This window comes from Pteropus medius, unplaced genomic scaffold (assembly GCF_902729225.1).
Source record: "Pteropus medius unplaced genomic scaffold, Ma_sr-lr_union100, whole genome shotgun sequence".
In the NCBI taxonomy this organism is placed as follows: Eukaryota; Metazoa; Chordata; class Mammalia; order Chiroptera; family Pteropodidae; genus Pteropus; species Pteropus medius.
The window spans coordinates 15415441-15440322 of NW_024349803.1; the positions used below are offsets into that span (position 1 = coordinate 15415441).

Sequence of the window (24882 nt, forward strand, 5' to 3'; positions counted from 1 at the left end):
ACCCCACCTGTGAAAGTTTACCTGTAGCACGGAATCCAGTTCAAACCACAAGAGCAACCTAAAGAGAAACATCGACGTTGGAACTGTCACAACCACGTCATAACTTCGACTTCACAAAAGACCTAAGCGCCAAAGCCACCCTCATCGAGCACCTTTGAAAACGACCTCATCTCCCCCCACCCAGTCCAGCCTCAACCCCTCCTCCAAGGGAAGGCACTTGGGGTGGCCCCGTCTCCCGCGTGGAGCCTCTGGGCACTGCCCTGGGGGGACATCACGGGAGAAGTGGGGAGGGGAGCGCAGGTGGGCTTAGGCCCTACACTTTGCACCAACTGAGGCCAGTCAATCGGCTCTGTTTTATACTGGTGACGATAAAGATTATTTTTGGATTAAAAAAAAAGAATGAAAATCATCTCATCCCTTAAAATCATCATCTTCTCTCTTCTCTCCTCCTGACTTTATCAGCAGGGATCCTGAGGAATAGAATCACCAGCCTGTGGCAGTGTCTGGCACAGGAGAGCAAACGAACACAGACGCACGTAAGTGGCAGGTGCGGACGACTCTCATTTCGCCTCACGCTCCGCGGTCTGTTCGAGGCGGGGGCGAGCACCACCTCCCCTCGGTGCTGCCTGGACGCGGGGCCGCCCGTCCCGGGAATCGGGTGGAGGAGGCCGGCTGCACCTTCTGGCGGAGGCCAGAAGGAAGCGGGACTAGAGGAAGGAAGGGCTAAGGGGCCGCGACCCAGAAACCAGGACGGCTGACTCCGTGGCGGCCCTGCGGCTCCGTGACAGAGGCTCTGCTAAGTGTCCCCACGTTTTCCCTCAGGAGAGGAGGATGTTTGTCTCTGAGGGGCCACACACATAACCACGCGAACGGCAATAACGTGCGTTAGAATGTTTTCCGTATTGTTTTAGAAACGAAATGGAATCTGAAGCATCTGTAAAATAGTCTCGAACGTCACAAGGGCATCTCCTGAACTATTTGTAAACAAATTCTGCTAGAGTAAAAGCCAAGAAAGGGCGAATTTTTAGCAGATGTGTTAAGTAATTTTTGGAGAAGAAAATTTTAAACACGGTTTGTGATAAGACGTGGTGAAGCGGAATTGACTGCCATGATGGCTTAATCAGTTTCTCTTCCCCCTGTTAAGGTCCTGGTCAAGGCTGAGAATAGAAGTGTGTGGGGAGAGTGTATTAACGAGTTGAGGGTTCGGATTTAAGCTTCTCTATTTGCGTTTTCATGCATGGAAACAGGCTAATGCACCCGGCCATATCAGAAATGCACAGCCACGGGCCACTTGACATCCATGGGAAAGAGATCAGAATGCAGAGGGGACGGAACGCCTGCCAGGCTCATGATTTACACTACGATCTCAGGCTTCCGTCTCGAGTTATGGAGCCCGAGGTTTTTAATAGATTTTCCTTGTCTATGTTGCTATCGAAGCTGATGCAGAGGCCCCGAATAATTAGGATGTTGCTACTGTTATCAGAGCTAAAGTCATATAAGAAATACGCGAGCAGCTACTGCCTAATAAAGAGTCAAACGAACCTAAAAGTAAACCACTGATAAGCTGTGGTCTTGTTTTAATTTGATCCTCTTGAGTTCCCATTGCATTGTACTCGTACAGAACAATGAATAAGCCTCTGCCACCGTGGAAGCTTCTTCCAAAGCCTAATGCTAATTATCTTGTTCTCTCCCACCCCAACCTCGTGAGGATTCCTGACAGGACAGAAACAGGAAACTGGCCAGCCAGTTCCTGCAGAAGGGCTGATGTGCTCGTCTCTTTAATTTTATACAATTTATGCGGGAAAATAAAAAAAATAATAATAAAAATAACAGCTACTCACTTAGCACTTTGGGCATCTTTATGTTAGCTTTATATTTTTAAACACTTGAAAAACGGTCCTATCTGTCGATGCCCACGTTTGATCGTCTTGTATATACTTGGCCGCCCATATTCCTTATTACAGCAAGATCACAGCGGTCACTGAGCTTGGGCGAGCTCTGGTTTAGAGGTAAATCTTCTCAGTTCGGTGGCTCATCTGAATGATACTAATGGTGGAAGTCCCCGCTCCCTGTCCACATAAGAGAGAAATGAATGACTGCAGGAATCAGAGGGAGGCCCTCAGTGCTTTTCTGGCATCTGGGGCAGGTTAAGTCCAGGGAGCCTAAGTGTCACTACACAAAGCACGGGCTTGATCCAACCATCGTGGGAGGAAGCGAGGTGGGTCCTGTGGACACTGTGGCTGCAGAAGACCACATGGTGAGCCAGCATTCCGTCCAGGACAACCTCACTCTCCGACTGCCTGGTCCTAGCAGCCAAACGGCCCTGCTCCCAGCCTGCTCCTGAGACCTGTCACAGGCCTCGCTTGCTCAGGAGCTGGCCTGAAGGGGGTCAGGACACTTGGTTTGCACCACTGTCACATGCTGTCTTATGCTGTGTTTTTAATAATCTAGTACGCGTCTCTCTTCCCAATAGGCTCCGAGCTCCTTGCGGGATTTTTTACTCGTGTTTTATTCCTAGCGCCTAGCTCCCTCCCTTGGAGACATTCAGTTCTCTCCCCTTCTTCCCTTCCTCTTGTTCGTCTGTCCTCTCTCCATCCCAGCGTCAGGCTGTTTTCTGTGTATGTTCCATGCACTCTGCTAAATGCTACCGGGATGTAGACATGACAGTTCCTCAAAGACGATGCAGTCCACACACACAAACAAAACATAACGATGCCATGAAATGCCTTGAAGTGACGAGAGGTGGGGAAGCTGGCGTGCAGGGGTAGGAGGGAGGAAGCACAAGGTGTTGTGCTTTGCCTCTGAGGTCCAGAAAAAGACTGTAAACTGAGACCTTGGGGAGATGGGGAGGACAGAGAGGACTGCCAGGGAAGGGCTGAGGACAGAAGGTAGGGCGGGGGTGGGGGCTGGGGACACTGCTCCAGGTGAACAGCTAGCTACATGCTGAACAACAGTCCGGCCAATGGGGGTGGGGGGACCGTTAGGCGAGTCGCTACAGGGGGAGTGGGAGGGACTTCGAACGCCATGTTTAAGACTCCAGGCTTTATCCTGGGTACATGTTTCCTGAGTGGGCTGTCTGATGCACTGAGGACACAGCACCGGGATGGTCTTGTCCCCTTCTACATAAGCCACCGCTCACGTCTGGACACATCATGACATGCAGGACTTAATTTTACCCGTCTCTTGGAAGTTCCTGTCACCTCCTTCTTGCACACGCCCCGCAAGTAACACTAGATTTCGTCTTCGGCAGTCTCAGCTCTAACCCTTTGGGCACGCTCAGGGCCTTGGTCCTCCTCGGCAAAAGGTGAGCACAGCAAACGCCCGCTCAGCGCTCCAGCTGGTGCCAGGAAGGGGACAGGCACATCTACGGGGGACGCGTGGAGCGAGGGACGCTGACAGGGGCAAGCAGAAGAATCCAGCCACTTAATATTGGTGGGCGTGATTTAATATTTTCAAGCTTTTGGATTACGGTAATTTTTATTGTGGATGACTTTTCATAATTACTACACAATGGATAAGGAAGCAGGACACTTTCCGTGGGCCGTGGAAAATAAAACTGACGTAAAATAAAACGGTTGAAAAAGATGACAGCGGGCAGAGATACTAGATCCTTTGACTTCTTTTTTTCTGAAGTAATTCATTTAAAAAAATATTTCCGAGCATTTTTAAGGGTGCAGCATTGCACGTGACGGCGGAGTCTGAGCCCGCCGTTTGGATTGGAGGGCTCGGGCACGTACGGGACTCACTGCTTTTTCTGATGAGCTTCCAAGTTTCCTAACGCTTAAAAATAACCTGTACCGCATGAGACATTACTCAGGATTTATCTTCAAAGAACTCCAATTACAGAATTTAGTTTCTGGAATCCCCCTTTTTAGACATAGGAACAAGTATTTAGAAAAAGAGAAAAAAAAAAATCATAGGATTCAAGGAAAGATTTATACTTTTTCCCCCAAACAGAACAGGCACTAAAAGTGCCATCACCGCGGCTGAGTTCAAAGGCGCGTTGTATCAGCTTTAAAGTTTATTCCAAGAGTAGACCCAGTCTAGTGACACATGTGCTAACTAGCCTTGCCGTGTGCATACTGCTTTCAAGTCTTTGGCATGCAAATGTCTCTTCGTTTTTGGGTTAAATCATAAAGAACTCTTATTTTGAATATTTCCAAAGTAGAGTTTATAGTCTAAAAAATTGAGGCCTGACAGCCTACGACATTGCGACAGACAAGACGGATATTTCCTCTCAGCTCTCAAAAATCGAGAGAGAGCCATGCCCGTCCCGGATCGGGCTCTGACCCATCTTGCTGAATTCATTTCTTCCCCTTCTTCCCTTTCACGCATTTAACACTCCGTCGAAAACTTCCTTTCCTGCCTCCATACTCTTGGCTCCTGCTGTGCCCGGTATCTGGCATGCCTTTCCCTCCTATCTTCACATCTAAACCAAACACGTGTGTTTCAATTCATCTCAGATAACACCTTCTCTAAGAAACCTGCTCTAGTGTCCCCAGAAAAAGGGGGGCCTCTCCTTCCAGTGGAGCCATTCCGGTGCATGGACCACGCGTTGCCTTGCTGGCAGCATCTACGCTAGGCTGACTGAGGGCAAGGTGAACCCTAGGAAACCCCTGATGTATTGCTTGTTTACATCAGTACCTGTTCCCTACATGAGTAGTAAAGTATTGGGAAGATACGAACTGGCAGATTTGCTGGTTTAATAAGCTAAAAACGTAAATGAATAGAGAGGAGGCAAAAAGAAGGCATGAGGTCTCAAATGTTGTTTGAGATGATGAAGTTTCAGCACAGTTGTAGCATTCACTCCCGGCAAACACAATTCAGCATTTCTGGGTCCCTACACAAGGTCTCCAAGAGCAGGGGTCCCCAATCCCCAGGCTGCAGACCCGCAGGTGCCAGTCTGTGGCTTGTTAGGAAATGAGCACACAGCAGGAGGTGAGCAGGCGAAGCTTCATCTGTATCTGCAGCCGCTCCCCAGCGCTAGCATCACCGCCTCAGCTCCACCTCAGATCATCAGGCATTAGATTCCCATGGGAGCACTGGTCCCTGGTGCCAAAAAGGTTGGGGACCGCTGTCCTAGAGAACACGGTAAAAGCTACCACTTAGCATGTCTGTGAAATGCCAGGGTTTGTGCAAGTGCTTTACTTACATTGTTCATTTTTTCAAAAACAATTCTAGAATGTACGTATTATTACTCTTGCTTTACAGAGAATGGGCATCAGAGAAGCTAAGTGAGCTCAGAAAGGCCCGAACAACTCCTTCTGCCTCCAAAGTCTACGTTCCACTCCTTACGCTGCCTCAAGAACATTATATTCTAAGAGAGATAAATATAACTGAACATACGCAATAAGGCCCAGGGAAACAAGAGCAAATGTATGTGTGACACTCGTGAGTATTGTTCGTTTTACAGCAGGAAACATCAAAAGAGGTCAGCAGAAGTCCCTCACGTCTGCACAATGAATCACACTTCCTGAAGAGCTTCCACAGCCACAAACTCACTCACCGATCAGGGTCCGTGTGAGCCGAATCGGTGAGGTATAAACAAACAGGGCTTGGCTGTGCCTTGCCAGAGAGAGCCAGGTCCTTAGTTCTCAGCTTCCGCAAGGCTCGAGAAAGCCCAGTGACTCCAGAGACATGAACATCTTTCGTAAGGTCACCAAGAGACCCAGGGGACCACAGCACCCTCGTAAAGCAGTGATTTAGTTCACTCTTCCCTCAGTCTGTCTCTAAGGCACAGGTGCGAACAGAGATGGGGTGGCGGGTCCCTAGTCTCTAGTGCTACAGTCTGATCACGTCTGGAAGACTGGAGGGTCTCTAGCGCTCAGGCCAGACTAAAAGTCACACGAGACAGAAGGCCAGACTCCTACTGAGTTCACTGCCTACCCCTGCTCCCAATGTACCATGTACAGAGCTTACTTTACGCACAACAAAACTATCCCCCTTCCAACCACATCTAATTACGACTTCTTGAAGGCAGCCAACAGACCTGTGACTTGACCAGGGGCAAAATGAGCACCTGTGGAATAATGCATGCTCAGAAGCGGTAGCTCTCTCGGGCTGTCCGTGAGGAGGCCTAGCCTAGGTTGGCGTCGGAGAGCTGGCCTCTAAGTCCACTCAGCTTGGACGACTCAAGCCAGGCTTCTCCACTCCCACCCTGTGCTTGGGGCTTCCTCAGGGGCTGGCCTGGAACCGCCCCACTCACCAACGCCCAGCGTTTCATTGGTAGACAGGCGAGGGGGCCCCCTAGTGGCGCAGTTGTAGTAGTAATATTACTACTAGTAGTAGTTCAGCAGCAGCAGCTTCTAAAGTCCCACCTGTCACGTAGAGCTGAACTCCAGGAAAGGTGAAGTCGGGCTTTGAAGGGACAAAGGTCTTTTCTAACCTCAGCCCACTTATCAAATAGAAACATAAAACCGATCCCCCTGGAGCTCTGGGTACACGGGTAGGGCACACAAGTTTTTCCTTGGAGGGGTCTCACTGTGGAATGTAAGGCCCAAGGTACTTTATTACTAATTTCAATGAAATAGCACAATTTTTATTTATGCAATTTTTTTTTTCTGTAAAATAAATGAAATATCACCATGGCGCCACTGTCAAGGCCACACCTATCTTTCCGAGAAACAAGACGTAGCTTATTTTGTCCATCGTGATATTATTAATATGGACAAAAATTCTCTATGCTATTTCATGGGTGTGTTTCCAGGCACAAAGTATATATTTTATAATTTAATACTACATTATGATAAATGTGACTTGTGAAAGTCACTCCTTTACACACATCTTTTCAATATTTTATGCAAAGCTATTATCATATTTAGTATTCTCATATTTAACCTAAGACATTAGAAGTGTACACTGAAGGAACTGTCTGATAAAATTCTAACTTGGCTGTCTCTGTCTCCCTTAAGAAAGGGAAGCATGGTTTTGATCTTTTGTTTTTGATTTTGTTTTGAGTCATGGGCTTTCTTAAAAATAAAAGTTATGGCTCCCTTCTCTAGAACAATGTGCATGAACAGAAATGCGAACTCTTCATATCACGAATTGTATTTCATAGGAAGTTTATTTCCTTAATACGAATACAATGTAGTAACAATCTTTAAAAAGAATTATATACCATTTGCTATCTTTTTAATATGCTTATACATAGAAATCGAAAAGTAATCCTACTTTAGAATAAACCCGAATTTAAAGGCTTGCTGTTATTGAGCTTGAGTAAAAAAAAAAACAAAAACCTGAAATTATGGCATGATGTTCGATAGCCAGGTGTGTGTGTGCGCGTGTGTGTGCACACAGGGGTGCGGAGGGTGGTGAGTAGTAACCAAAGCGAGACTTGCATTGGGCAACTCCGGAACCAGCTAGTGGTCTCCAAGATGAATTCATGGTTCACTCTTTACTATGTCTTTCCAGAAGCGTCTTTGTCTTTGGCAAGGTCTGCCTCGCTGCGGCTACCTGTCGTCACAGGAAAGATGCAGAAATTCAAATTTCCATTTTTGAAGTCTCTGAGCAGGAATTGCCCTTAGGAGACCCAGGTGTTGTTGGCAGAGGTGTGCGGGTTTCCTGTCGCAGGGGAGACTAACGAGGCTTTGTCTTTCTGGACACCCGGCTGCAGGCCTCCTCCTCCGGCTCAGGGAGTCCTGCCCGCTGCCTGCCTCCACCAGCCTCCTCCAGAACGAAAGGTCACTCAACAGAGCTCAGGATTTCTCAGGAGCATCAGTAGCGGGAACCATAGGACCTTGTCATGAAAGCTTTCCGTCATTCATAAATCAAAACGAAACTTCTAGGCGTGTCGCATGAAAACGCCTCCCTGGCGATGGCTCTCAGAGTGGCCTGCCTTTTCACGCCAAACAGGGGTTCTGGACTGAAGAGGAGTCATGCCATTTAGGCGCTGTTCTCTGGAAAGCTAGCGAACTTCTGGGTACCTGAGGGGAGCTTTACAGCCCATGTCACTACCTGACACACCCCTTTAGAAACCATAGAAACCAGGGAGTCCAGGCCTTGGCTCTCCTAGAAGACAACTTACCATGGGGTTGTGGGGAGAATATTTCTGCGGGGTTGCTGGGGGGCCTGGTGCAGGAGCACGTGGAGGGAGACTGACGGCCCCTCCTTCTTCACAAAGAGAGTCAAACCAGGAGCGTCCTGATCACAAGAACACATATCTGATGGACAAAAGCTATGGTCTGGTTCCCCAGAAATAAATCAGAAATCTCATCCGGTTGCAGCTGAAGAATTGCCAATTCTGAAACGGTCAGGAACTGCAGGCACGCAGCGTGGGTGCCACTGACAGGGCTTCGTGCTTTCTCTTCTCCCTCGAGCCACGAACTGTAGACATACCCCGCCACCTGGGACTGCTCCAAGAGCCATATGGGTCGCTTAAAGATAAGGCTTTCCCCTGGGGATGAATCCAAGTTTCTGCCTTTTCAAGTGGAGCCATCTTCTCACAGAAAAGATCCCTACTGCCTGGTGAGTCTCCAGCCACATGCGCAGGTGTCCCTTCCAGTTCACTGTGTCCAACGTCAGTCACCCAAGTGACCGCTACCCATGGGGTGGAGGATCTGACCTTCGTTCCCTTCTAGATCCCGTTCCAGGACATATATCTCATCAGGGTGCAAGTGCTCTCAAAGGGGTGAAAACGGGCTCTGGGGGACGGGGCAGGAGTAAGTCTTCAATATCACAGTGAGTGGTGGCCCCAAAGGACCACATGCGTAGACGGACACCGTGTGTCTCTGGTATTAGAATGTTATGGGGAGAGGCAATTAGAAAAAAAATGTCTAAAAAGGTTCCTTTGGCTGAGTAATGAAAAAAAAGATTGACAAGCACTGCCCCAGTGTGCTAGAGGAAGCGGGGCGGAGTCTCTCCGGACTGTTCCCCCGATATCTGGCTACGGCCTTACGCTCATTACTCAGCTGTAGGCATCCTCTGACTCGGCTCCTATTACCACCCCGATTCGGGACCCCTGACTCCTGACCCTGCAAATGTTCCCCCCATCAGTGTGGCCGCAGAGGATGGTGAGAGTCACACCCCTCACTGCCCCTGCCAGGTGCACACTGCTCCCCCTTCCTTTATCCCTCGAGGCACCACTGACTTGAAGTCAAAGGCCTGAGTCACGTGGCAGGAGCTTCTCCTCTCCCAAGCTTTACTGCCCGCCATCTTCATAGATGACTTCTATTACAAACCAAAACTCCCTGGCTGTTTCAGAGATTTCAGTGGAGGATGGTTTTCAACCAGCTATCTCATTTATAAATCATGTTTGCGGGCAATTCTCATTTCTGCTGTTTTTCTTGATTTTACACTCTGATTACAGACATTGTGTGGTAACATGTCTCTTGCCCATTGGACTGGGAGCTCTCTGAGGTCAAGCCACAGTAGAGTACTCCTCATTGTAAGTTAGGGATCAGGCAGAAGCTTGACAGATGCTGGCTTACGAAAAGGTTCTGGAAGCTTGGGAAACGGCCCCCCTCCGAGACAGAGCGATCAAACGCTGCTAGGTTCAGGCCAGCCCACCGAAGAAGCTGTATCACTGGATTATAACTTGTTTTCCAAATCTGTATTCATTACACACACACGTAACTGTAGACAAAAGCTGCTGTGCCATCTTCTCCGGGTAAACACCCGCCCTCCGCTATGGTGTGAAAATCCAGAATGCCTGGCTGACACTGTGGGTCCCCGTCCTGTCAGTGACCCGGGCCGTCTTCCTGCTCCTCCCTCACACGTGTATCAGAGCCCTGCTTCGTGTTCCTCATTCTGGAAGGAGTTGCTCTCGGCTCTCTCCACCACACTGAAAAGCAGCTAGAAAATAGATTTGCCAGAGAACTAACTGTGCTGAGGATAAAGACATCACCTTTCCAAGAGTGTCTGCCTATTAATGAGGGCTTGTTCCCCCCAGAGAAAGCTCTCTAGTTAGTGGAATTTTAGGAACTGTTGATGACTTTCGGGGAGGACCTGAAAGACAGATTCTTTGAGGTGGGGAGGTATTCCCGGTACCTTCAATCACCCCAGAACGGCAGCTTTTGGTCCGGCCTTATCTAAGACTTGCCCTGGGTAGAGAGATCCAACCCTGGGTTGAGTCCCAGGCGCTAACCCCAAGAATGCCCTTGGGCTTAGCAATCATTCTGCAGAACCTAACTTCTGCGTACAGCCCAATTACGGCACCCATCTTGAAAACTCCGTGATTTTTTTTTTTTTAGTGTCATCGTCTCTGTGGATACATTCTTAATAGAGATTTGGGGATAGAAAGTCTTCAGGGTGGCATTCGTAATCAATCAGCACTTCCTTATTGTAAGAGAGCTGATTGTCAAGATTGTTGTTTGGGAAAAAATATTTTAGAAGGTCTCAAATCGTACTGTATAATCAGCACTCATGTTTTATGCAAATTAGAAGATATTTTCTTACACTTCATCATAAGAACTAATCATCCCAGCACCGTCACTCAGAGAAAGCATCTGCCACCCGAAATTCAGAACAATAATTCACAGCCCATGGAACAGTGCATCAGTACAGATTAGACTTGTTATAAATTTATAATGATTTCATATAAAAACATTACATTATGATAGTTTCAAGAAATGACAGGGTAGGGCTGGTATAAATGTTTAACTAGCACTGGCTCATAGTTCACGCTTTGTTTATTTCATTACTGAGTGTTCTAAAATGAAACAGGAGCTTAAAATGTCACTGAATTCAAAACAGAAAACTTAGAAACACATATTCTAGGCCAACCAAGTTTCTAGCCCCAAGGATATCCCTTAGCCTCTATTAGATAAACACCTGGATATTTCGTTTAATTATCAAGTACTTTTGCCTTCTAGGTAATGTAAATTGTTTATCATTTTCACCTTGGTGAGAGGAAAACTAGGCTGTGTCTCTCATTATTAAATTAGTTTCCACGCTGGTGGGCCGCCATGGACAGGCCCTGTCCCCCTGTGTTCTCTGTGCCAAAACCGCACATTGTCTCCACTGGGACGTTACACGTTTTTCCATAAAGGAAAGAGACTCACTCAAAAAACATCAGGACCTATTAACGTGAGCTTGAGATGTGACAGTCATTGGGCGACGTCAGACACACAGACCAGACCTGAAGCCGCCAGGCAGGATGCACTGGATTTGTTATTGTCAGGTGTGTGTCATCCAGCGCCCTTCCTCTTGACAGTCCCTCTTTTCTCTGAGTTCTCAGTGATTCTGACCGTTCTTTTCCGATAACGATCACCCACAGGGGTCCGAGGGTGTGGCGGGATTCGAAATCACAGCACCAGAAACTATACCCTTACTGCTTGTTAAGTGTAGACTAATCGGATTTAAGACTCCATGGCACACGAGCCAGTGCAAAAAGGCAGCCGTGGGACAGGAGGATTAGTATGATCCCTTTTCCTGGGATTTTTAACTTTCTCAGTCATTTTTGTAATACTCGAATTATTTTCACTAAAGGTCATGTATTACCTATACAATGAGGAAATAAAAAAAATGAAGATTTAATTTCGCTACCTAAGGGAAAAAAATGTCCCTCTGGCCCAGGTGGTCCGTGAGGAAGACGGGGTCAGGGTGGAAGGCAAAGGGAAACGCAAAGCCCGCGGGAGCCAGAAGCCTCTTCGGGGGGCAGGGAGAAGCCCCGGGGAGCAGACAAGGCAGAGGGAGTAAAAGCTAAAGAGAAGTGGGGTACAAGGTAGAATGAGGCCTGACAGTTCAGACGGCAGGATGAAAACACCCGCTCCCTGCTCTTAGGAAAGAGGAGTTTTGCGGGGTGAAACAGAGGCTCAGGTCCCAGCTTTGGGCAGGGCAGGAAGAGAAAAGACAGCCATAAAAGGTGTGATGGAGAGAAGCAAGCACATATTTGGGGTCCCTTCCCCTTCTTAGGCATCCTTTTACAACCAGGGGAGGGAGCTGGAACCCACAGCATATGAGTCGTTTCAGCCTGGAATATGTGAGCACATGTGCATAAACATCTGATCCTCTCAGTAACCCACGAAGCAGATGCTCTAATCTAGATTACTATGAAGAAAAAAAGAATGTTTAAAGAAGTTAACTTTTTCAAGGTTTCCCAGCGTAAAGCTGAGATTTACACCTAGACCTGCAATTAAAACCTTGCCGCCTCCTGAACGATATTTTGGAGGGAATAAGCGGTAGCCCCAATCGGCAGCTTGGAGCCGACTCCGAAAATGTGTCGGTGGTGTGTGGGGCACAGGCTGCTGAGTGCTGGAGCTCTGGGCTGGCAGGAAGCTCACAGCAGCCTCGGGAGGGGTGGTGGCCAGTGAGATGAGATTACAGATCGCATCTGGTTTACTTCCCTCATTGTCAGCTTCTCAGATGGGACAACTAAATAGGGCAGAACAAGAGCTCCCTGTGACTGGACACTGCGGCCGGTGTTTGCTCATCCTTGTTTGTCCAAAGGCCAGCACGGAGTGTGGCACGGAGCAGGGCTCAGCACATCTGTCGAATGCATTCATGAAACGGTAGTGGTTCGGGTACAGGTCTGCTGCCCACCAACCTGACACGCTCCCCGCTCCCCCTTAGTTTGTACCCACGATGGGACACACGTGATAAACATGCACTTGATCCAGGCTCCTGTGGCAGGTGTCATGGCGGGTCCACAGATAAATAAAAATACCAGTGCTAACGCTCAGATAGTACACACCATGTGCTCTGCTTTTGCAGAAGTAACTGATCTTCGCATCAGCCGTACACAAGGAGAGCGTTATTAAGAATGCCACTGTACAGATGGGGACCCTGGGGCACAGGCAGGTTCAGCTACCCGACGTCACAGTGCTAGTAAGTGGGGCCAGGTTTCAAACCCAGCTGTTTTGGTCCCACAGTCGCACTGTTTGCCATCATGCCACACTGCCTATGGCACTATCTCGAGCCATGTGGGGGCAAACACACCATGGAGGAGTGGGCTCTGCAGGACAGCTCGGGGCTTGAGTCTGTCCAGGGACAGGCGGGCGCATGGTTTATTTAAATAAACCATATGTCCAGTACGATTCTCGGTGCCAGGGAGATAGTAATGATGCCCCAAACAGACAAAGTCCCTGTCCTCATAGTGCTTATATCCAAGTGGGGTGGGGAGGTGGGGAGGAGGAAATAATAGGAAATAAGCAAGTAGGAAAAATCCCATAAGACAATGAGTGTAAGGGAGAGAAAGTAAAGTGCGCCAGGAGGCAGAGGAAGCAGAGGCGCTGAAGCTGACCGGGGAGGGCCTCTTTGTCAGGTGACACTTGAGTCAAGACCTGAAAGAAGTACGGGGAGAGTGACACGGGTAAGCCATGTGGGTATGAGGAAGAATCTTCCAGAATGAGGTCACAGCACACACGAAGGCCTGGAGGCACAAGCACGCTTGGGGAGTTGAGCAGCAGCAGGTGCATCTAGGATGGAGTGAGCATGAAGAAAAGCGGCAGGGAGATGTGTCTGGAGGGGAGGGCAAACTGCAAGGGCCTTGCAGGTCAGGAGGGACCGAGATGGGCAGCCATAACCTTCCTGAGGTGTTCAAAGAATCGCCCCGGCTGCCGAGCTGAGGACAGGCTGGGGGGCGAGGGTGGAAGCAGGAAGACTAGTTGAGGCGGCTGCAGTAATTCACCCGAGAGGTGCTTGTTCAAGATGGCAGTGATGGAGGTGGTTAAAAAAAAAAAAAGACCAGGTTCTTGATATATGTGGAAAGTATATCAAGAATGGGGGCGGGATGAGGGAGGCGGAAGCGTTAGATGACTTGTTCTCTTACTTCCTTTGGGCCTCGGCTGTAAGGTCACCCTCCTGGAGAAGCGTTCCTTGCCTGTGTGAGGTCTGACTTGAGACACTGAAGCTGCTGTGGCTGAGCGGGGAGGGCCGACAGAGCAGCGGGCTTAGGGAAGGCCACAGGAAGTCTGAGATACTGACGGCTGGCCGGGTGAGGATGCGGAGTGGGCCGCCAGTACTATCAGACTCAAGTTCAGAGGCGTGGGGGGCTGAAGATGCAGACACAGAGGTGAGAGGAACCAAATGTAGTTGGAGGGAGAAGCGGGCTTGGGACAGCATTTTGGCATTGTAATGTTCAGAGGTACCAGCGAGGAATGGAGAGGAACGGCTAGCCGTCAGGAGGAGAAGCGAGAGCGTGTGGGGCCCCAGAAACCAAGGGAGAGGTGTCTCCCGAAGGACAGCGCTACCAGCTATGCCACAGGCCACGTGGAAGGAGGGCCGAGACTGCTCATTTGCTACCACGATAAGGGCCGTTTCGATGGAGGGGCAGGTACAGAAGCCTGACTAGCTGGACCCCAAGGAGTTCTGTTGAGGTGGGGAGTAGAGGAACAGGGCGGAGCCCGACGGGGATGAGGGTCAAGAGAGGTTTTTCTCTCTTTTCTTCAAGATGGGTGATGCGACAACATATTGCACTCTGACGGCGATGACCCAGCCAAGAGGAATGGCGATGATGCAGGAGAGAGGAAGGGGAGAAACGCAAGAGGGACGTCCCCTAGCACGAGGGAGGGGACGGGTCTGGAGTGGGTCAGGAGGGGGAGTGGCCCAGGTGCAGGTCGGTGGCCAACGTCAGGGTGGAAGCCTTCATATGAAGAAATGAAGTATGAAGAAAAGTCATTAGCAGAGAGAGAAGACGGGGAGAAAATGATGGGTTTAAACATCTTTTAAAAATTTTTCAATAGAAAACGGTCAACTTAGAGTTCACTGAGAAAAAAACAACAACTCTGATTTGATGAGTTAAAACTCAGGAAAAAAATACATAAAATTATCAAAAGTACTAACCCCTTATCCTGTTGTCTGAAGTGCTCTTGGACACAAACACATCCCCCAGAATCAGAGCTGGCATGGGCTGTTCCCGGAAGAGGCAGGCAACTGAGCCCATCAGAACCTACCGGATATATTCCGTAAGACAACCTAGAAACTAAAAATCTATAGTGCTGCCAATACACCATTTTGGGGGTGCTCTTTTGTATTGCAACGTCACTATAAGTTTTCATATCCTACTGTGACTGACAAAAACATTTTCCAGAGTAGCATCTTACTGGTTGGTGAATGAGTGTTTATTATTTTGTTCTCTGGGCATTTCTGTGTGAGAGAGAAATACTCTCGCATGGCAGATTTGCATTCAATCCAAGTTTCTACCATGAAATCTTTAAAGAGATTCTAATGCCTCAGTGTTGTTTCTAGGGAAGGTGGCTATTTTGGGGATTTATATCGTCGTGGAGTAAGAGCTGCAGCATGCTTGTAAAACAAAATAATCGAATAAGCCTGTATTTGGTGTTTTGCTGTTCGTAACATCACACAGGTCACTGTATATTTAGAAAGGAATTCTAAACAGTCAAGCAAAGATTAATTTGTGTTTAGAAGAGTTTGGCTGATAAGCATGTCCCACTGTTTTCTAGTTTCCTGAGACACCATTAGCCAGATGTCCCGACTGACCGGAATAGCTCACTTCTCGACCATGTCAGACCACAGAGGGTTAACTACAACAAAATGGTTGAGACTAGCAAATTCATTTCAGGTGTGAAATCCTACAGGCACAGACCGTGGATTATAAAGTGCATGAAAAACGCAGCCCCTCAGAGAACTGCTGACTGGAGTATACCGAAAGTTCTAGGTATGACTGCACTGAATTGTTTGGGGATTTTTTTTTTTTTTTTTTTTGGAAGAGACAATTTTAAGAGGAAAGAATTAGAATCTATGATTGAATTAGAGATTGATATATCCAGGCTACCGATAAAGCAGAGGGCAGTTAGGAACATTGAAACCAGAAAAACGTTTATAAAAATCTGCCAATTCTTCCTTACTTTTTTTTTTTACAATGTTTTTTATTGTGGTAAAATAGATACGGCACAAAATTTACCATTTTAACCATGTTAAGTTTACAATTTCTTCCTTATTTGGGGTAAATAGGATACGATATATACTCCTCACGACGGTTAAAACATTAAGATATCTGAGCTCAGATCCTGGCTCCATCAATTACTCACCTGGCTTCCTGGGCCTCAACGGGGAGAAGGGGTACCAATACCTCCTGCTCTGCTGTTACCCAGGTCAGTGTCTCAGCTCCGTGAGCAGCCCAGAGAGAGCACTCAACACATGTGGCTTTTATTAAGAAAGTGGTTAAAAGATTAACTTTGGAGACAACTGTTTCCCAGTCTTTAAAGTCATCTGATTAACAGCTGGCGGCAATAACCACAGCGTCCCTGGGAGAAGCACTTAGCGCAGAGAACATTCTAGCTTCGCAACAGCACAGACGCTCAGGAGACCAGGCACCGAGAGAATGAGCCCTGCTCTGGCTGGACCGCCGCGCCTGGCAAGTTTCTGTGCGGTGACACTGTTTCCAGAATCACTCACTGCAGCTGTGGCCCTGCCGGGCAGCCTGGCCATCCTCCAGCCTTTGGAGTGGTAATGCAGGCAGCGAGCCTGTGCACGGCCTCGCAGGGGACCCACTGAGCCTCGCTGCCCATCCTCAGAATGCCCTGGGGCCACCGATGAGACCGATTCCGGAGGCTCCAGCTCTCAGTGGCCATGCAATTAAGCCTAACAAGGCACAAGGAGCTCCTTAGGGGGCACGCAGAGATGCCCACAGTAATTGGCAACAGTCCTCTGGTTCCCCAGGGGCAAAGGATTATATGCTGGCAGCAGGGAAGGGCCAAGGAAGGGTCAAGACCTTGAGGGAGGCCAGATGGGATCACCCAGCTTCATGCATAAGTCATGAACAGCTCTGTTGACTGCTCCGAGCTCTCCAGAGCTAGACACGGCAAGGCCCATCCCTGGTCTGGGGAAGCGGTCGACAGAGGCCTCTTCTGTGCTGGGGGATTGCTGCCGGTCCAGGGTTGCTCCCCCACATCTGACTGTGGCGCCAATAATGCTGACTTCAGAGCTCTGGATTCTTGCACAGGCAAGCAATAAAGATGTGCGCATTGTGTAGGATGTTCTCTAGCTCAGCCGTGACTGAACGCCTCAGCCGAAGGTGTGTGTTTCTGACAGCAGGAAGGGTGCGCATTCTCAGACAGAAATGGCCTGTTCCTCGGTTTGAGGAAATAAGTAGGATGAAAGCGTAGAATCTGGTAGTGACGTATGCCCGGGTGCTGGATATTTATGAAGACATTTGTCAGTTCCAAAGTATGTAACTGTGTGAATGTGTGTGTGTCTTTCTCTGCGCTATGATAAACGGTCTTCGTAACTATCTCCTGTAATCTTTGTATAAGGGCCCTCACCAGGTAAGTTAGCACTTAGCTTTGGGACGTTAAGTGGCTTGTCCAAGGACGCACAGCAGGTAAGGGACAAGGTAAAGGTTTGAACCCAGCTATGTCCAAGTGTCTTCACTTAATCCAGTCACTAGTACTTACTGACTAAAAGGCTCACTCAATACTCCCCCATCCCCATATCCTGGCCTCTGCCCCTGAAATGATCCATCGGCAACAATGCTGGCCCACCTGCCCTCTGCCAGACCCAGAGCTGGGCCCTCTGCCCACGTCACTGCATTATTAATGCATTAGTAGGTGGATGTTATTATTGTAACAGATAAGAAAACTTTCTGCTAGGCTGTTTCACAGGTTTATGTAATCAATATTCTCTTCCTGATCTCTCTTGTAGGGCTGCTCAAAGTCCCTCCCTCCGTGAATTCTTTACTAGATAAACTAGTCTCTAGAGACAGAAACCATAAACACTTATGTCAATTGTGAATGCCATTATCATTTTTAAATATAAGAAAAATTAAGACATAAAGATTTTGAAAGTAGATGTCAGCAGGACTTTGAGAAATAAATGGACAAACACAAATTAGAGTCCGTCCTCTTTCCGGCAAACATAACTGTAAGTACATGGAGGTAGCTAATGACAGGCGGATTCTGAGAAGGGACTCTCTCAGACCCAAATCTTTTTTACCGCTTGCTTCAATGATAACTACTCATTCCAGATTTTCAGGAGCAGCCTCCAGAGCTTCTCAAAAGATGTGTGTATAAACCACCTGGGGGACCCTGTTAAAATGCAGATTCCAACTTAGCAGGCACAGGGTGGGGCCTGAGAGCCTGCCTTTCAAATAAGCTATCCAGTAATGAAGCCGCTGCAGGTTTGAGATCACAGTTTGAGTAGCAAGGGGCTAGAGGTCCTTGCTAACTCAGTCACACCATCCAGCAATCCCGACTTCAGCATTTTCACGACACTCTGGATTCTGAATCCAGAACTGCTTTTTGCTGGATAATCTCAGTATCTGGCCTGGAATATCTAGTTGTATCACTGGGACATGCCATGAGTATGCGCTTCACGTCACAGTAAACAGTAGCACTTGCCTCATACAAGAGAAAGATGGGAATGAACAAAACGACAGTCTGTGGCAGCCCTCATGATCCTGAGCTTTGATGAAAGCTGAATGGGGCACATGCAGAACACCTTCAGGTAACCAGCAGATATTTTTCACGTCCCAATGTTTTTCCAATTATGCAGGCAGAGAGTGATTTGTATTTTGGAAATAAGACAAATTTTGAGTAAAGTCAAGAAATTAATATAACATAGGAATAAAAATGATGAGGATGTTGATGATGACGATGGCTACCGTTTTTGAGCCGTTATGTTCCAGACACGTGCTAAGCATTTTGCTTACACTATCTCATTTAATTCTCACAACAATCTTATAGAAATATTTCTCTTATTTATATTAGGAAACTGAAACTCAACGAAGATAGATTACCTGTCCAATTGTTCACCAAAAAAAGAAAAAAAAAAGTGAGACTTGAACCCAAGACCACTCAAACCCCCTAGGCTCCTCACCTTTACGCTATATGAGCTTCTTCTTCAGGAATGAGAACTGGCGTCTCATAATAGTTCAATCTTTACCTACCTCAGTGTAAAGAGTGCTACATCATCAGGCTATATCAAATAAACTAAAGACTTTTAAAAACTAAAATTACAATGACCGATTTTCTTGATTAGAGATACAGGCTGAGTTGTTTTAAATCGAATCCTCTATATTACAAAGTGAATCATTCAATCATTTGGATAGTCACTCTTTATCTCAACAAAGGGTGACGTGTTAGTTACACATCTGAACAGCTATACACGTTAACTCTTCTAAACCACAAAAGACAAACAGTCTCATGTATCAGGCTAACAAAGGCACGACTGCGATAGGCCAGAGATGCTCTCAAGGCAAAGAGCAAGCAGCCTTCGGGTGTTCGGGCACTCCGCAGCAGACAACCCTCAGGGCCAGAGGAGGAATCCCAGTCAAGTGACTTCACGCCCTCACTACGCGTACAAGTCTGTTCTTGAAATGCCCCTAACACTTATGTTTGGAAAATATGGCTGAATATATATATATATATATTCATACTCTCTTGTATTGTGTGTGTGTATTCACACTCTTTCTTTTATTGTGTGTATACACAAACTGTATGTATATATACTGCCACAGGAGAGGAATTGACATATAGATGAATAATAAGTGTATATACACACACTTACACACATACCCTATAAACAAATAGCTCTCCTACAGAAGATGTGGGGGAAAATGTGCATGTACTACAGTTGAGTGTTCTGTCACTTTTCTCCATGCCAAGAGGGTATTTAATTTGGGTGGAACACCACACCTATGGTGCTAATATGCTGTGCCCATGAAGGGCTGTTGGATTTCCTGGATCCATCTGCCACGATTCTTAATGTTTCTTCTGATTGTGTTCAGGAAGAATTTTTCAAATTGGTTTATAAATAATTCACTTGGCTTTTGTCAGAGTTTATTCTGCTATTGAATCTCTCAAATGGCTTTTAAATTTGAATGTCATACTTCGTTTTATGGATGTAATAATCTTTTGAGTCTTTGTGAGGATACTAACTAGAGGTTTTTTTCAAGTCTTGTGTCATATTGGTTTTCCTGTGGCTTTTCTAGTTCACTGTGGTCACTCTTAGGCATCTATTACTGATACATTTTCCTGTTTTCAGTGAGATTGGGCTTTTTCACTATTTTTATACTTATTTTGATCATTTCAATGAAGTTGGGGAGGCAATCGAGGTAAACACATGAATTTTTCACCACCATGATTAAAATCTCAATTCATTTAGAAATAAATGTCGATATATGTGTATGTGTTTATGTGTGTATACATAAACATACACATAAACACATACACATATATCAACATTTATTCCTAAATTTATGTGTATGTGTATACACACACATACATAAACACATACACATATGCCATGTGTCTAGAAAGATATAAAACAAAATGTTAACTATAGTAACACATGGGTTATAAGTTTAAGGACGGTATTTCCTACCTTTTACCCTTACGCATTCCCCAAGTTTTCCACCGTGACTGTATATTTCTGTTTTATTTTTGTTGCTATAATTTTTTTAGTAACAAGTCCACATATCATAAAATTCACCATTTTAAAGGGTACAATGCAGTGGTTCTTAGCACATTCACAAAGGTGTGTAGCCAACACAATTGGTTTTAGAACACCTTCTTCATCCCCCCAAAATACACCTGTGTCTGTTAGCAGTCACTTTCCATTCCTCTCTTATCTCCCAGCAACCACTAATATTTCTGTCTCTACAGATTTGTATATTTTAGTATTTGATATAAATAGGATCATATAGTATGTGGCCTTTTTGTGTCTAACTTCTTTCACTGAGCATAATGTTCTCAAGATTCATCCATATTGTAGCATGTATCATTTTTTCATTCCTGTTTATGGTTGAATAATATTCCATTGCATGGATATACCACATTTTATTTATCCATTTATTAGGTGAAGGACATTTGGGTTGTTTTCACTTTTTTGGTAATTATGAACAATGTTGCTATGAACTTCATATACAAATTGTGTATTACTTTAATAATTAAAAAATACTGCTTTAGAAAGATTACAAATATCTTTTGAAAACAATAAATCAAACTTTTCACTAATGTAGAATAGCGTTGCTCCTATTACTCTAAAGCATATGGCTTTATTATACTCTTAAAACTGTCTAATACCTGCAAATACCTTGATAAAATAAATTAACTAAGCAGACATTTTTGCATTAACTGGTAGTCAACTAACAAATCTAATCTTTACAACATAGTAAAGGTACGCTGATGTACATAAACAATTTCTGTGGTATTTACAATCATTACTTCAGAACAGTAGGCCTGCCTTCTAAGAAAATTATCTTAGAACATATTTCATTCTGTTGCATGCAACATTCAGAAAACAATACTTGTGCACTGAATTAAAACCTGCCCAGGCCGTGAAATGAGGGGGAAAAAAATCTATTTTGCCGCCCCCTCATAGAGTGCAATCTTTAGAAGGGATTATTTCCATTACATTTTCATCAGGGACTGGCAAAGAAAAGTATATCATGTTATTACTGAGCCTGGAAATGTAATGACTTACAGGTTGCTAAGCAACGTTCGGCGTTAAAGGGCCCAGTATCTGTGATCTCCAGAGACACTCTCAAATTTCATTAAAACCTGCTCATAACCATTACACAAAAGGTCCATGTGGAGTTTATAAACAGGCTTCGTTTCTTGACATAATAATGGAGTGAAAAAAGCAAGTGGCATCAAAACTTTTGTGGTTCTTAAAACCAAATACTTTGGAGACCCCCATTAGCTGAAATCTATAATGTTTTGAGAGGTGTTTCATAGAAAGAAAGTACTATCAGTTTATAGTAAACAAAAGTCCTTAATATCTTAAAAAATGATACTGTGCAGAACTTTGAAGAAAGGATAAGCATGTTCTGAGTATAAACTGGGGTGATTTGAAGATTGAGACTCCCAATCATTATTTACTTTGAGGAGGGCCATGCTAGTAGTATGCTTTCAAATGAAACAGGAAAGCAAGAGGCCACAGAAAATTCTGAGGGACACTTTCAAAATATTTCCTTTAGCAATGGTGTTGGAAAAAGCTAATCCCAGAAACAGAAAAGGTTATGGCAGCTCTCAATAACGATTTCATGGGTATCACTGGGATGCTGGTCTAGGATGTTTGGCTCAACTCCCCAAGATGTTAATGAGACCTGGTCTCTCCACACTGAACCTGCAGGCCACCTAACCGCCTCCTCCATCTCCTAAAGTTCTAAAGACAAGTACTGGATGGAGACTGTGTGGTTAGCTCAGCCTTACTCACCAAGCCTACAAATCAAAACATTAAAAAAAAAAAATCAAAGTGAATGTCTACTGAATAACATAGATCAGAAGGGTCATTGACTGTGATAGTTGATTTTAAAGGCAAATTCTTAAACAGAAACTGTACCTGCATGTGGGATCATCAGATTTGCTCAGCCAAAATGGTAGTTACAGAGTGGCAGAGGGTTCTTGTTACCAAATATTTATTTTCAACGCCCAAGCCCCCAGGAACTCTGACTTGGGGAGCACATGTTCTTGGGGCGTGAATAAGTTCACTGATAAACTGATGGGTGGTTCGTTCTTGGGCGCTCACACACGAAAGTGCCTATGTAGGCCCAGGCAAAATGCTTTTTTAGTAATCAGCATATTCATGATATACAAATAAGCTGCAAAGCGAAAATTCAAACTTTGCAGAAGATATGGGATTTCATTAAATCACTGCCAGTGATGGTGGAAGGATCATGCCCAAAGCCTTTGATGAGTGAAGGACAGACAGACAAGACTGGATGATCACCAGCTAAAGAAGAGAAAAATCTCTTCAAGTGTGAAGACAGGACAGGCACTTCAAAAGGGAATACTAATTCGAATAGCAATGGAAAATGAATGAAGACCTTAAAAGGTTCTGCTAAAAAATGGTGCTGGGAAGGTTAAATAGGAGGCTGTTATAACATGCTGTCGCACGATTTTGATAGCGTGAAAGATGACACACGAAGAAGTCTATAATCACTAGGAGAGCCCCATGCGATGGAGCTATGCCTGGCGGTGGCAGAGTTCAGGTGGCAGAGTTCAGGTAGGCGCTGAGCTCTCAGAGTTAAGACCAGGGGTGCGGGTCACCACTGCCTGGGCTGGAGTCAGGATCCCAGAACTCTTACGACTCTGGCAAAGCCCCTGCCCCTCGCTCACAGCCTCACCCGCCCCATCTGCCCGGAACCGTTAGGACCGGTCTCAGTGCGCGCTTCATCCGAGTGCGTGCTGGTCACTACGCAAAGCCCAGGTCCCGCAGGTCGCCCTCTTCCCCTGGACGCTCATCTCCATGAGACCCAGCAAGCGCGTCCCTGAACAACTTGTTCACCCTTCTCTTGAACTTTGTTCACTGTGCCCTTTGGATGGTCACAGGCAAAACATTCTATGTCCTTGGTTTCTTCCCGGAATGTTCCCTCACTTTCTTGCTCTAACTGGAACGGGACTTTTCCCTCAAGATATGTCTTTCCCTGTAGGCATCTCTCAAACCCCTTGAGTCACCGGGCCTGACGGTGGCTCCCTGCTTCTCACTGCTGCTTCCTAACTGTCCTCCATCCCTCCTCCATGCCCCCCACACCAGATGTAAACCTAATGTCGCCAGTGAATACCACCTGCTACCGTTCCCTGCTGCAGCTCACTGTCCTCATCTTCAACACCACTTCTGTCACAGCGCCTGGTAACAGCCACATCCATAGAGAGGGACCTATCAGCACCTCTCCGTGCTTTGATTCTTCCTTCCAGTGACACTCCCTCCTGGGGTTTCTCCTTAGGCCTGGTCGTTACCATTAGTGGGCCGCCCTCCAGAATGAGTTGAGCACCCCGCACTCCGATCACCACCCCCCACCGTTGCTCTCTCAGCTCTCTCTTGCCCTTGGAATTCCAGACCTGTAGACCCAACAAGCCAACGAGGATGTGTGACATGCCCGTTACTCAAAAGTAACATGTCCAGACAGAGCTCGTGACTCCTCCTCTCCCCGACACGAGCTCTTCCTGGGTGCTGGCCATCCAAGGTTTGGCTTGGGCCATAACTGGAATCATCTTTGACTATTCTTTGTCTCACAGCCCGTATCCAATCTGCTGGCAAATTATATTGGCCGTACTTTCAAGATTTATCCAAAACAGGGCCGCTCGAAGCCACGATCAGGGCTTTCCTGGACTGCAGTCACCTGACATCTCTTACCCCTCGGGCTCTTCAATGACTGCTCTCGGTGCAGCGAAAAGATCATCTCCTCCCCTCTGCCGAACCCTACAAAGACTCCCCTCCCACTCAGGATAAAGGCCAGCCTTTCCAAGGGCTTCCGGGCCTCGATAGCTGCCTCCCTCCTCCACACCCCTGCCAGTCATCACCCTCGCATCTTCTGTGTCTCCTCCTCGCTCATTTTGCTCTGGACACACTGGCTTCTTCTTGGTTCCCAGCACACGCCGGATACGTACCTGCCTTGCAGACGTAGCAACTGCTGTCCCTGCCTCGTGGGCCCAAATATCACCCCCGCCCCCCGCCCGCTTCCTCCATTTCCTTCCAGTCTTTACTCAGATATCATCTCAGTGAGATCTTCCTTGGCTACATTATCTAAAGTTGCAAATGTCCCACAATACTTCCTATCTTTCTATGTTTTTCTTCTTATTGAGTTTTTAATACTTAAAATAGAACGTGGTTTGTTTAATAAATGTGGTTAGCATTTCACTCTCCCCGGGAAGCTCCTGTAGAGCACAGAGTTTTGTCCATCTTGTTCACTGCCACGGGGTAGGCACTAAGGACCTGCTTGCTGAGTGAGCAGTCGCTCTGTCTTACTGAAGACTTTTCCTGAATACTACTGTAACATGCTAAGTAATTTATTAGAAGACTGTCTTTATAATGTTCTTAAAAGGCAAAACCAATTCATTTTAATAAATTTTAGGGGTTTTTTTTTTTTTACATTAAGTCCCAACCAAACATTTTGTCATTATTTACCACAATTGCCAGGTGGCCAGTCTGAGTGAATTTACATTAAGTAGTTAGATTTTCGGTATCACTTATTCTGAAACAAAAAGAAACTGCTGTGTTACAAAATCAAAATACTTGACCTAAACATGGTCAAGTATTTCTTTT

General features: G+C 46.4%; 1 protein-coding gene across 11 annotated transcripts in view; it reads right to left on the reverse strand.

Moving 5' to 3' along the window:
- Positions 1–24882, reverse strand: part of ULK4 (unc-51 like kinase 4) — a 378927-nt gene that overhangs the window by 62256 nt on the left and 291789 nt on the right. Inside the window, exon 36 of one of the 11 annotated variants that reach the window (XM_039837394.1) lies at positions 9703–9789. The exons of 9 other annotated variants lie outside the window; for them this stretch is intronic. In XM_039837394.1, coding sequence (XP_039693328.1) covers positions 9718–9789 — 72 coding nt within the window. In that variant the 3' untranslated portion in view covers positions 9703–9717. Of the gene's footprint in view, positions 1–9702; positions 9790–16868; positions 17031–24882 lie in introns of those variants that run through there. One more of the 11 variants, XM_039837391.1, reaches the window with a different exon arrangement.